General features: G+C 54.7%; 4 protein-coding genes across 4 annotated transcripts; 2 read left to right on the forward strand and 2 right to left on the reverse strand.

The window, feature by feature from the left end:
* Positions 1-1,233: 1,233 nt before the first annotated feature.
* On the forward strand, positions 1,234-4,939 carry GUITHDRAFT_141503 (hypothetical protein; the record flags this gene model as incomplete). The annotated part of the gene is made up of 11 exons (XM_005828953.1): positions 1,234-1,747; positions 1,986-2,037; positions 2,200-2,302; positions 2,551-2,663; positions 2,878-3,099; positions 3,297-3,390; positions 3,636-3,716; positions 3,764-3,883; positions 4,228-4,326; positions 4,540-4,559; positions 4,654-4,939. 11 exons carry the CDS (start codon positions 1,234-1,236, stop codon positions 4,937-4,939), a joined length of 1,704 nt encoding a protein of 567 aa, XP_005829010.1.
* A 260-nt stretch (positions 4,940-5,199) lies between these two features.
* Positions 5,200-6,753, reverse strand: GUITHDRAFT_111886 (hypothetical protein; the record flags this gene model as incomplete). Its single annotated transcript, XM_005828954.1, has 6 exons — positions 5,200-5,230; positions 5,491-5,566; positions 5,614-5,859; positions 5,909-5,989; positions 6,103-6,588; positions 6,633-6,753. 6 exons carry the CDS (start codon positions 6,751-6,753, stop codon positions 5,200-5,202), a joined length of 1,041 nt encoding a protein of 346 aa, XP_005829011.1.
* An 803-nt stretch (positions 6,754-7,556) lies between these two features.
* GUITHDRAFT_111887 (hypothetical protein) lies at positions 7,557-10,360 on the forward strand (the record flags this gene model as incomplete). The annotated part of the gene is made up of 12 exons (XM_005828955.1): positions 7,557-8,224; positions 8,278-8,431; positions 8,484-8,556; positions 8,609-8,767; positions 8,931-8,998; positions 9,201-9,257; positions 9,325-9,358; positions 9,504-9,550; positions 9,596-9,658; positions 9,857-9,931; positions 10,001-10,059; positions 10,342-10,360. 12 exons carry the CDS (start codon positions 7,557-7,559, stop codon positions 10,358-10,360), a joined length of 1,476 nt encoding a protein of 491 aa, XP_005829012.1.
* Positions 10,361-11,136: 776 nt separating this feature from the next.
* On the reverse strand, positions 11,137-12,739 carry GUITHDRAFT_111888 (hypothetical protein; the record flags this gene model as incomplete). The annotated part of the gene is made up of 11 exons (XM_005828956.1): positions 11,137-11,223; positions 11,454-11,519; positions 11,569-11,636; positions 11,693-11,739; positions 11,798-11,859; positions 12,011-12,067; positions 12,279-12,363; positions 12,426-12,458; positions 12,512-12,538; positions 12,583-12,678; positions 12,726-12,739. 11 exons carry the CDS (start codon positions 12,737-12,739, stop codon positions 11,137-11,139), a joined length of 642 nt encoding a protein of 213 aa, XP_005829013.1.
* Between the last annotated feature and the right edge of the window lie 150 nt (positions 12,740-12,889).

The raw sequence follows: 12,889 nt of genomic DNA on the forward strand, positions 1-12,889 counted from the left end.
CCCCTCCCTCCCTCCTCCCAGCCCTGACGTAACAACAACTGCCCTCCTCTCTACCTGAGAGATCCTTTCGCCTTCTCATTCGATCCTCGCGCGCCAGGAAGTTCATCTCTCCGTGGTACCCGCTCTCTATCCATCTCTCAAACGCCTCCATCCTCTGCGATGGCTCGCTGGTAGTCACATTCGCCCTCCACAGACCGAGCTCAGCCGCCTTATTCTTCATCCTCTCCCTCAGCGTCAACAGCGCTTCCTCGTCATCCATGGGTACCGTCAGAGGACCTGCATCAACGACGTTCTTCGTCTTCTTCTTCCTCCTCTTCTTTGGCTCCCCCAAGCTGCAGAATCCCCTCCATCCCTCTATCCCTAGCAGAGACCTCCCTCTTCCTACCACTGGCAAAACATCTCGTCTTTCCATCACTGACGAGTATCCTCCTCCTCCTCCTCCTCCTCCTCCTCCTCCTCCTCCTCCTCCTCTCGCTCTGCTCATCGCGCCCGTTGAGCTCCTCACGCAGGCTCCCGTCCATGGCGCCACGATACCAGCGATGCGCCTGCTCAGCATGTGCGGGCGAAACTTTCCGAACTTTGAGCAACTGGATTTCTCAAACTCGACATGCAAAAGTTTCCGAAATTTCCTCAGGCTGTCGGGGAGGCAGAGGGATGGGCGTACCAGCTGCTCACATGTACTCTTCTGCTCCTGCTCCTGCTCCTGCTCCTGCTCCTGCTCCTGCTCCTAACCCATCTACTGCCCTTCCTCCTCTTCCTCCTCTTCCTCCTCTTCCTACACATAGTAGGTCTCCATCTCCTTCACAGTCGTCGACTCTCCTTTCCTCTGCTCCCATTCACTCCCCTCAAACCCCCAATGTCACCATCCTGTTCTCCACTTCCTTTGTGCCCCCTCCCTTTCACAAACCTGTGCTACATTGCTCCGGTGCCCTGAATCGCTCCTCGCATCGAACACCTTCACCAGATTCATGTTCCTCCTCCGCCGCCTCTCTCCTCACCACGACGTCTCCTCGGCACAGTTCTTCACTCCCAAGGCGGGTAGGAGGACCATTGTCCAACCGCTCGTGCCGATCTCCTTGCAGCGAGCGAGGAGGAATCGTCCCAAGGTTCGCATTGCTCGCCTTGCTCCTCCCCCTGGGCCTCTCCTCCTCATGCACACCTTCCGCCATCACGGGATCGGAAGAGCATGGCAGCATGAGATGGGGGGGGCATGCGGGTCGAAGAGCGACGGCGATGCTTCGAATGAGGGGGAAGGGAGTAGACTTCCTTGTACGGCTGGACGACTCGGAGGATCCTAGAAAGGTTTACGGGGACCCGCTCCCTATAGGGCTGGCGTGGGTGGACAATGAGAGGAGAGAGAGAGAGCGAGAAGGGGAGGACACTGTGAGTAGGAGCAGCTTGCAAGCCAAGGAGGAGGAGGAGGAGGAGAAGGAGGAGGAGGAGGAGAAGGAGAAGGAGAAGGAGAAGGAGAAGGAGAAGGAGCAGGAGAAGGAGACTGTGGAAGTTGACAGCTTCGAGAGGACAACGAGCTCGCTGTTGGAGAGGGTCAGTGCGCTCATGCAGGAAGGCGAGGTCGACGAGGCTGTCAAGGTCATGCAGGAGCTGATCACTCAGGTGGGCCCTCAGCCCAGCGTCGTCCTGCGTCTCGTGCGCCTGCTGGTTCTCAAGGGAGACTTCTTTGCTGCCAACGAAGTGGTGTTCCAGGCGTGCAAGGTGAGGGCGGACGGGAGAGGAGGAGAGGAGGCAGGTAGACGGGTTGGGTGGAAAGAGGAGGGGGATTGAGAAATCAAGGCACGGGACGATCTGGGGGAGAGGAGCAAGAGAAAGAGAGCGGAGGGATACGGACGGAGAAGGTAGGAATAGACAAGGAGGATATGAGAGCGTGAGAGCGGTGTTGTATTGAGCGACAGCATGGCAGTGAACATGCTGACTGAGTTCTTACCAACAGAAATTCCCTGACGACGATGAAATGTTGTTTATCAAAGCTAGTCTGCTGAAGCAACAAGGCTACCTCGGGGAGGCTGAGAGCTGTTATAGGTGAAACTGCTGCTGCTGCTGCAGCTTGCTGCTGCTGCAGCTTGCTGCTGCTGCTGCTGCTGCTGCTGCTGCTGCTGCTCCTTCGCATGCTGTGTCACTAAGCTCTTCGATTCTCGTCTTTCTTCCATTGTTGTCTTGCTCCATGATGATGGTGTCGAGCAGGAGGGTTCTGGAGATGAACAGCAAGAATGCGGACGCTCTCTGTCATCTCGGAACTCTGGTCGCCGCCAAGTCGCCTGAGGGTTACAACGATGAATCAGAGATGGTCCTTCCTCCTCCTCCTCCTCCTCCTCCTCCTCCTCCTCCTCCTCCTCCTCCTCCTCCTCCTCCTCGTGATGCCACTTCATCATAGTCTTCGTCCGCCTCTCGCTCTTCCTCCTCCTCCTGCTTCCCATCCTGCTCTCCCCTCCTCTTTTTCTTCCCCTCTCCTCCCTCTTTGAATTGGTAGCCCCATCTATCTCCTCCTCCTCCTCATTGTCTTTTGCTTCACTTACTTGTCCTCCGTTGCTGCAGCTGCTCTCCGCCGCTCTTTCCTTGAAGCCCGATGACGTCATCATATTGACCAACTACGCAAACATCCTTCAGAACCGAAAGAGTTTCGAGCGGGCCGGGCAACTCTTCAAGAGGTTTGCTACCTTCACCTGTCTTTGCTGTCTCCTTTTCCAATGCTCCTGCTAGCTGTTATGCGTGGTTTTAACATTTCTGTCGTTTCCTCTCTTCTCCTCTCCTCCCTCCTTCACTCCCTCCTCCCTCCTCCCTCTCTCCTGCTTCCTCCCTCCTGCTTATCCTTCCTTATCCTCCTACTGTCAACTTCGCTTCTTCGCCTCTGCCTCCCTCCAGGGCACTAGAGCTGCAGCCCCAACGAAGTCTCCTGCACAGCAATTATGCGGCGCTGCTGTGGGACAAATACCAGGAGGAGAGGAGGGAGGGCAACCAAGACCAGTCAGACTACCAACGTGCGCTCCTCCTGCTCAAGGAGGCTGTTCGGCTAGATCCCGAGCATGCTCCATCCTTGAACAACTACGCCAGGCTGCTCGCTCAGGAGGGCGAGACAGATGCCAGGTTGTCTCCTTCTCTTCGTATCCTTGTACATGCTCTCCTCTCTCCGTCAGTCTCTCTTCGGTCCTGCTGTGTCGTCCTGCTGCTCCTTCCCTCTGTTCCACCCGATGCCCCTCCCTTGTCTTCCTGGTGACTCGTCACTTCCCCTTGCTTCTCCGCTTCTTTCCTCTTTCTCGTCTCCCTCCTCCCTCTCATTGTAGATTTGGCAGTGCTGCTGTGCCGAATGAAACTGAAGATGCCAACGAGATCTTTGAAAAGGCTCAAGAAGTCGATCCAAACAACGGAGAGATGAAGGTACCGAGGAGGAGGACGAGGATGACGAGGATGACGAGGAGGGGTGAGGGGGAAAGCTATGACAATGACAATGACAATGACAACAAAAGGTTCAACATGCGAAGCATCTCATCAATCAGCGTTTGTTCCTCCCTGCCAAGGTCCATCCTCCCTCCCTTCCCCTCTCTCCCCTCTGCTCTCCTTCCTCTCGTTCTCCTCCTCTGTCTCCTCTCTCCGCTCTCCGCCCTCTCGTCACACGATCACAGGGCATTCTAGAGGAGGCTCTGAGCATGGACCCTCCTGTCAGCAACGAGCTCAGAGCAGAAGCGTTCATCCTGCATGGAATGGTCTGCTACCGCCTCCTCCCTTCAGCTGCCGCTGACATTGGTTTGAGATCTGCGAGGAGGAGGGAGGGATGCAGCAGCTCAAGGCAGCGGTCAAGTACTACCAGCAAGCGCTCGAAGCCCTCCCGCACTCCCCTCCGTTCCATGCTGTCTTCCGCCATGCAGCACTGGTGAGGGATGACGATGGCTTGACTTGTTCGTTCGTGCGCTCCTTTTCCTCCTCCTGCTCGTCATCATCATCACCGCCATCATCATCACCACAACCACCATCACCACCATCTCCATCATCTCCATCATCTCCATCATCATCATCAACAACAACAACAACAACAACAACATCTTCTCCATCATCATCATCATCGCTCTATCATCGCTCCATCATCCTTCTTATCCTCCTCTTCCTCATGTTCATATGAATTATCAGAGTTTTCATGGATCTTGTCTTCCCCCTCTTTTCACATTCTTGCTGCTCCTTTCCTTTCCCTGTCCTGGTTCTTTTCCCTTCATTTCTCAGCTTGCTACACAGCAATGGATCTGCATGGAGAACCTGGAGGAGGCCGAGGAGAGCTTCAAGAAAGCTCTTGAAATCCAGCCAGACAGCAGGGAGTGCATGGTAAGGCACAGAGGGGGGGGAGGACACTAGCGGCTGTTGTCAGGGAAGCGAGGGGAGGAAAGAGGGTGGGAAAGTGCTGTTGTTAGGATACAGTGAAGTTGGAGGGAGATTGCATGGCTGGTTTGCCAAGGAGGAAGGAGGAGGGGGTCCAAACAGGAGTTGGAGGGGTCAGAAAGGGAACGAAATCCTTGCGAGTACTTGACCATGGCCCAGGTCCAATACGCTATGCTGCTGTGGGAGGGGAAAGGAAATGATAAGGACGCGCTGCTGCTGCTTAGGAGGAAGCCTTCCTCACTCCGAACCTCATTTCTCCTGACCCTTCTGCAGAGTGCTGGAAGTCGATCCCAAGGACAAGACAGCGCTAGACGCATGTGCGCAGATCCTGGAGCAGCGGCAAGTTGGCTACTGTGAAGACGAGCATGTAGCCAGATCACTGCGGCAGGTTGCGGAGGAGGAGGAGCAGGAGGTGCAGGAGAAGGCCCTGCTTGAAGACGGTCGAGGGTCGGGAGGAGGGAGAGGGAACAGGAGGGGTTGGAGGAGATCGCTCAAGTCTGTAGTTCACCGTTTGAGGGCAATCGTTGCAAGATTGTTTCCATTCCGTAAACGAAGATGATGAAAAAGATAGAGCGACAAAACTGTTGAGGGGAGGGAGGGAAGGGGGGGGGGAGAGAGAGAGGAAAGACTGATCTGATGGAGAGGAAGAGAGATTTGAGACTAACAGGATGAAAGACGACGGGATAACAATACACCAGAAGACTGGGAAAGAAGAGGGTATGGAGGGCAGGTAGTCATAGGAAGAGTCAGCAGAAATTGGATCGGGTGTGAAGAATGGAGGAAGAAGACAAGAAGACAGTAAGGCAGGAACACTGTTCGTCAGATATCTTTCCAGTTGTTCGTTACTTTCCTGTAGGTGAAGTGAGAAAGCAAGCATGAGCTCCAGCAAAATTCGCAAATATGTCGGCAGTGAATATAGATGAAGCAGGAGACAAAGAGTGGAAGACGGGCACGGGGACAAGGGAGGGAGGAGGAGCGCAGCAGAGGGCAAGAGAAGTTGTAATTACAGCTTTGTCGATGGAGCAAGGGACCAGCAGCAGGACAGCATCAGGACAGCATCAGCATCATACTGGACAACAGCAGGAGGTCGGGGAGTTCTGTCCCTATCACCTGTGCGCAGAGAGACAAGTTGTCGAGCAGTACTGGAAGGTGAACTTGCTGAAAGACTGCCTCGACTTGGGGAAACCTGTCAGCAAAAGTCATGGACGAGGAGGGCGAGGGAGAGAGCATCACTCTGCTTGCAGCTGCTGCACTCCCACACCTCCTCCTCCTGCTCCGACTCCTCTGGCTTCACGTAGTAGGACAGGATGCGGGCAAGGTTCCCCCTGCAGATCCGATCCATCTGCTCCGCACCGAGTCGCATGCCCATCATCCTCGGAACGAAGTTGCGAGGGATGTGCTGCAGTCCGAACCCTCCTCCTCCTACCAGCTGCATCTTGTACTGGAAGCCGTGAGATAGGACTATCTGCTCGCCATAGCCTGCCGTGACCTTGTCACACCGTCAAGCGTGCTGGTCATACTGTCGTACCCTGGGAGACCATCTCGGCTATGCAGAGCGCGATGCGGTCGTCTCCTGGCGCCATGACGTTGTAGTGCTGCAGGAACGCTCCTGCGAGGTCCCCGTGAGCATCCAAGACACTCAACTCAGCGCCTCCTCCTCCTCCTCCTCATCCTCATCCTCCTCCTCCTCCTCCTCCTCCTCCTCCTCCTCCTCCTCCTCACCAGAACATCCGATACAGTCCATGGACACGTTGCAGCCTCGAGCCAGGACGGATCGTAAGTAGTCTCTATCGTCGCAAGAGTACGCCATGTTCAGCAGCACCGTCCGCTTCAGGCTCGCACCCTCCGACGCAACAACGTCCATCACCTCCTTCCCAAGCTTGCACCCCGGCTCCAGGTCCACGAAAAGAGGAGCTCCCGTCCTTGCCTGCACCCTTGCCGCGGCAACCAGCACCCTCCTCTCCTCATCATGGAAGTTGGAGGACACACCAATCCCTCCTATGACGCCTGCTCTGATGGCTCCTTCCTCGTCAGACTCCACACACCCTCCCACCAGGTCCCGCTCCATCTTCATTGCAATCTCATCGGTACTCTCACCCACTAGGTAAGAGGGATGAAGCACATGAACGCTGAACCCTGTTCCCATCACAACGTGCACCCCAGTGAGCTTCGACAGCTTTCTCAGCATCTTCGGATTCCGACCGAGCGCTGAATAGACGTCAACGTGCATAGTGACGAGAGAAGGTCCTAACCTGGCACGGTCGTATCGACGACCAAGGTCCCTCCAGCCGCCTTGAAGCTCCTCATCTCCTGCTCTGCCATCGCTGCCTTGTTGAGGACTACGTTGTCCAGGTTGCTCAGCGGATTCTGCATGATCCTCCCTCGGTTCTCGAGCGCCAAAGGAGCATGGAGCAGTTCGGATGGGAAGTCGCGCGTACCTTGAAGAAGCTTGACGATAGAGGTCTGGTCGATGAAGAGGTGCTCATTCGATAGACACAACACGGGACCACCACCACCTCCTCCTCCTTCTCCTCCTCCTCCTCCTCCTCCTCCTCCTCCCATTTCCACCTCCCCCGTCACACTCATTATGGACATGGCTGCAAGGGGTGGATCCGCGGAAGCCGGCAGAACAGTGCATGACCACCTGCTGACACTACCACCTTGAATGGCCTGCATCTTGGAATTTTGATTTCTGAGCCATATAAATATTTGAAAACAGCAGCAAAATATTCAATTAGTTTCACTTGACTGACCCCCTTAAGGACCCTTGTGATGACCAATGCTGATATAATTCACCATGTCCAGCGACTCCCATCAATATAAAATCTACCCTCACCCCCTTCGATACTTTAAAAGGACCCGGTGAATGGTGATCTGAGTAATAATGATTTAAAACTTGCTAGTAGCAGATTACAATACTTATTAAACTACATGAGCACCCCCACCCCCCTTAAAACTACCTCACCCTCGCAATTCGTCTTATCTCAAATGGTCCCCCGGATGCTCCGTTCAGTCTGAGCGAGGAGGTACCCCCTATTTTCACTAGTAGAACTACCGGTATGAAGTCTATTAAAAGATAAGACCATCCCTACCCCCGTAGAATGAGTACCCCAAATTTGAGTACCCCACCACACACCATTCCTACCTGCATGGCCTGAGCCGACCGGATCTTCCAGATGGCAGATAGGAGCGCGCAAGGAATGCCTCCTCCTCCTCTCATGTCAGACGATACCAACACTTCATCAGAATCATCATCCTTCTCGTCTTCCTTCCCGCATGTCCCGGGAGAGACGCTATTCCTCCCATTCTACAACGAATCCCTGTGGGAAAAGGTTCGTAATTCCCTCCTACCGTTTCCGAAGGACTTGGACGAGCTTACTAAGGCCATGCAAGCTTATATTCCGGGCATTTCTCAGCTTCGCGGGCTTCAGGCAGCGATCGATGGAGTAGGAGGAGGGCCAGCTTGCGAGAATTTCTTTACGGAGACTCTGCCGGATATCATTCAGTCGGCGCTGAAACTGCAGGAGGTCATGAAGAGTTGCAACATTGATCGCATCCCCCTCCTCAAAGACATCAAGACTACAACCAGCGCTGTTTTCAAAGTCGTCTTGCCTCGTGTGCTCGTCAGATCCCTCATGGCAAACATGTTTCTGTGCACGTTCCAAGAGCAGCGGGGGATGGAGGAGCCCATGCCTACCTGCACCTTCCAGGTTCTGCTGAGGAACACCTCAGTGCAGGAATGCGCAAAGTTGAGAATGTTCATCCACTACTTCGAGCGAACAAAGAGCGGACATGTTCCTGGTTGTGTCACGATCATACGACAGAAGATCTACCTTGACGGGATGTAAGAGCGAGGCACTGCGATGTGAATCTGTTGACATGATATTTCTTTGGAAGGATCCTGGAGAACAGCAATAAGCCTCTCCTTGGCATTTCTGTTGCTCCAGCTGGAGTTGGGTTCGAGGACGATGACAATGGGAAGGATTGTCTGCATGCCGACTTTGCGAACATGTACATTGGAGGAGGGGTGTTGACAGGAGGCTGTGTTCAGGTTGAACCTCTCATGTGATGTGTTGAGCGCACGATAAAATCGTGTTGGACAGGAGGAGATTCGTTTCTCGATCTGCCCCGAACTGATCATATCCTGCCTGACATGCAGCGTCTTGAATCTTGGAGGTTGTTCTCATCGCACCGCCCCTTAGTGGTTGTTGATTGATTTTTCCTGCAGAGGCAATACAAATCCTCGGAGCAGAGCAGGTTGGATATTTCATCAAGTACTCACAAGAGTCTTACAAGCTCTTGTTTCAGTTCTCTTCATACTCGGGCTATGGGTTTGGTTTAAGGTTCGCCGGCCCGTTTGTGGACAATCAAAGGCAGGCAGATGACGGTGAGCGAGCGCTAGAGGGAGCGCGTTTGTGTGCTGGGAGGATACGGGGAGAGGGCGGGGGAGATAGGGAAGGGGAAAAGGGAGGGGGAGGGGGAGGGCTTGGAGGAGCAAGGAGATCGCAACGGAGAGTGAATGCTCATCGGTTGAGCGACGTTGGTGATAGGTACCATCCTTCGGGGAATATTTGCCATGGATGCGTATGATGGGCGGCGAAGAGACTTCAACATAAGGGTACAGCTACAGGTACGGCGTTCCTCCCTCCCTGACCCTCTCTTTGACTTCCTTCCATCCCTCCCTGCCTGTTCTCCTCCCCTCGAGCTTCCTCGCCTGTCTCTGATTTGACCGCCTCCTCTCCATAACTTGCTGGCTCCCGCCCCTCCCTCTCCCTTCCTCCTGAATTGATCAGTATTGTGAAATGTTTTGCTTCTTGCAGGAAGCCATGATGCTCAGGGAGATCAACAAGGCCGCGGCAGGGTTTTCTCTCATGGATGTGAGTCCTCCTCCTCCTCCTCCTCCTCCTCCTCCTCCTCAAGCTATCCTGACGCTCGCCGCCACAGGACTCTGTGAAGCAATTCTCCGTCTTGGCAACCGGTGAAGAGAGAGAGGGAGAAGGAGAAAAGACAGGGAGGGACGGAGTGAGGAGTAAGAGACCAAGGGAGAGGTGGACTGGACCATAGACCCGAGGAAGTGACATAGGATCTCTGTGCTTGCACTTACCATATTGCTCCCCTTCTAGGCAACTGGGGATGCGGCGTGTTTGGCGGGTTTGCTCCTCTGAAGGCGGTAAGGAGGTGCTACAAGTTATCCGCCATCCTCACACGTCTGCAGCTCCTGCAGTGGCTCGCGTCTTCCCATGTGGGAGTATGCATACGATATTTCCCTTACAACGAGGTTGGGCCTCCGCACCATCCTCCCTCTCCCACCCACTTCCAACCCTCATTTACTTCCTGTCTTCCTTGCTTCTTCTCACCCCCACGCCCCATCCCCTCGGTTTGTTGATCACTGCCTTGCCTTTTCCTCCCTCTCACTGACCCCATCCAACGTTCCTCTTGCTTTTCGCTCTTGTCGTAACGCTGAACGCTCGCAAAGGATTTTGGACCAGCCCTGCAGAAGCTGAGCGCGACGCTGACTAGTCGGAGATGTACCGTAGGTGACCTCTGGAAGGTGAGGAGAGCGAGAGGAGGGGAGGGCGAGAGGAGAGGAGAGGAGAGGAGGAGCTAAGAGAGCATGCAGGGTCTTGGAAGGCTGTCAAAAAGGATGAGCTTGAAGGGAGACGGGGCTGTGATGGAGAGGTTGGCGAGTGAACGAGGGCGAGGAGAGAGGAACTCATACAGCAGCGCAGATTTTACGAGGAGTTGGTCGAGGAGCTAGGGAACCTTGGAACTAGCAGACAGAGTCCATCAAGAAGATCCGACGGAGACTGTAAGAAATCACCATGCTTCTCCTCCCATCCCCTGCTTCCCGCCTCTCGCATCTTGCCCCCTTCCCTCCCAGCCTCTTCCTACCCTGCTCTGTCCCTGACTCCCTCCTGCTTCCTGCTTGTCGTTCATTGTCGTCTTAACATGTTGGGTCAGGATGGGGACATCGGGCTAAGTGGGCTCTGCGAACTTTGTGGGCTTGTCTTTGGGCGAAGCCTGAAGATGAGGGGAGCGAGTGCGGAACGCTGACTCGGAGCTGGAAGGAGGATACAATCAACCGGGCGGAGAGGGATGGGGGCTGGAGAAGCAGGCGGAGAACAAAAGAGGAAGGAGGAAGGAAGGGGAGGAGTTACCTGTCTCGATCACACTTGCGCTCCTGCTCTCACAGTCCAGCAGACTCCAGTTGGTCTTCATGGTGCCTAACGACAACCTGGGGACCGAGTTTCAACGGAGGAGGAGGAGGAGGAGGAGGAGGAGGAGGAGGAGGAGGAGGAGGAGGAGGAGGAGGAGGAGGAGGAGGAGGAGGAGAGAGGCTGTTAAGGAATATCATGTGAGATGTGTGAGAACCTTTCTTTGGTCGGAATCCCCTCCAAATTCACGTCGTCCTCATCCTCTGATCGCCTGCGTCTCTGCGTTATCTTACACCCCCTTCCTAATCCTCGACTTCTTCTCTTGCATGTCCCTTCATCCCCTCTCCCTCCTCCTCATCCACCCCCTTCTACCTGCCTCTCACCCTTACTGCTCTGCTCCACTCGTCTTCCTATCGCTACAACTTCCATCGCTACCTCATCAGCATGGGGGACAGCGACGTTCCTCTCAGCTCCTCCTCTTTGGGCAGCTGCCATGGTGTGTAGGCTCCTGCCAACTGTGATCAGGAGGAAAGGAGGAGTAAGACAAATGGCGGACTGATGTCAGCGCCAAGGTGGACTGGGGCCCTCCCCCTGCAAGAAGTTATAAGTGCCGCGATAAGCTCAAAGCTCGATCGATGTACGTCGCGTCGTTGGATACGGGCAGGCGAAGGCTCGACCCTCTTCTCTTCTGCATAGCAATGGTAAGTAGCAACCAAGGAGGAAGAAAACTAAATGGGGATGAAATGCGGGAAGGGCCAAAAAAGCTGCTGGAGGAAATGGAAGGGAATGAAGGAAGAGATCGGACAAGGGAAGAGGTAGGGTAACATTGAAGAGAAGAGGCAGGATGACGCAGCAAGGCGCCACAACGTTGCTAACCTTCCCTCCCGTTGGTGACCTCCCAGAACGAGGAGATCCTACCTCCCCGCTCGTCCACAGCGAGTCGAACTCAGCCTGCATCTGTGGGTCCTTGAGCGCCGATGAAGCCTGCAACAGCTTTGAATAGAGCAGCAGCAGCACCCGCGGCCCTTCTCACTTGCAGCGTCCTGAAGAAAGTCGCTCCTATCAGATTCTCCGACTTCTTGTATGGAATGTAGCCCATGTCTGCCAAGCACAATCATGCTCAGTTTGCCAACCAGCCCCTCAAGTCGATGACTTACAGGATGCGGAAACAACCTTAGGGTCTCTGCAGAGGTTGAGATTGTGCCTGGAAGACAAGCAGAAAGCAGTCATTCCCTGACATTCTCCATCGTTGATCAACGTACAAGTTCCATCTGCTGTATCTCGGGTCAAGGTTGTCTTTCTCCCACAGATCTCTCATCTCGTTCTGCGGGGGAAACACTTCAGAGGGAGGGGGGAGAGGGAGGAAGGGAGAGATACAGACACAGGCAGGCAGGCAGGCAGACAGACAGGCAGGCAGGCAGGAAGGCAGGCAGGCAGGCAGGCAGGCAGTAGTCTGAGAGGAAAGCAAGCAGCACATCTTGGATTTCATGGTCGATAGACTTGCTTGTCCGGAAGCCAGTGGATTCCCAGCTCTGTAAATGACACTTGGTGAGCAAGAATACTCAAGTGCAGGATGGAAACGGACAGGTCAGGTCAGGTCAGGTCAGGTCAGGTCAGGTCAGGTCAGATCAGGGCAGGACAGGACAGGAAACGGCAGGGCAGGACAGGACAGGAAACGACAGGAAAAGAAAGGAGACAGGGCAGGACACCCTAAGAGCCATTGTGGAAACATGCGTCATTCACCTGTGAACTCCCTCTTGTTCGCTGCAGCTGGGTTGCTTCCATAGCCTTGGCCCAAGTGCTTCCATACGCGTTGTTCGACACGTATCTTGAGCAAACAAGCAGTCAGTGGACCCTTGTCGTTGCCCTCCCACCTCCTCCATTGCTCACCCAGGTACGAACCCGGCGTATCCAACCATCCTCCTACCAACACTGTGAGCATCAGCTGAGCAGCAAACAAAAACATCTCCATCGACCTCTCGCCCGTCATCACCGTCCCTTGGCTGCTGCAGGGTGAGTGACTGGAGAAGGAGCAAGCAGTGAAGACCTGGAGGCCGAGAACGAGCTCCTCCTCGGAGACCAGGGGAGCGATCGAGCGCCCACTCTCTCAGAGTCGAACCGCGGAGTCACCATAGTGCGATGCCTGAACCAACAAGCCTCAGCAGCGACTCGATGAAATGTTCTCCCCACTTTTCTGGGAACATGTAATGGAGCCACGTCAAGTTAGGAGCGACAAACCTCAAAACACGCACCACTACATTCATCATCGCTACATCGCCCTCTCATTCCTGTCAGTCATGTGCTCTCTCATCTTACCCTACCCTGCCCGGTCTTCCTCCCCCCCCCCCTTTCCT

Source organism: Guillardia theta, assembly GCF_000315625.1.
Source record: "Guillardia theta CCMP2712 unplaced genomic scaffold GUITHscaffold_55, whole genome shotgun sequence".
NCBI classification, from domain to species: domain Eukaryota; class Cryptophyceae; order Pyrenomonadales; family Geminigeraceae; genus Guillardia; species Guillardia theta.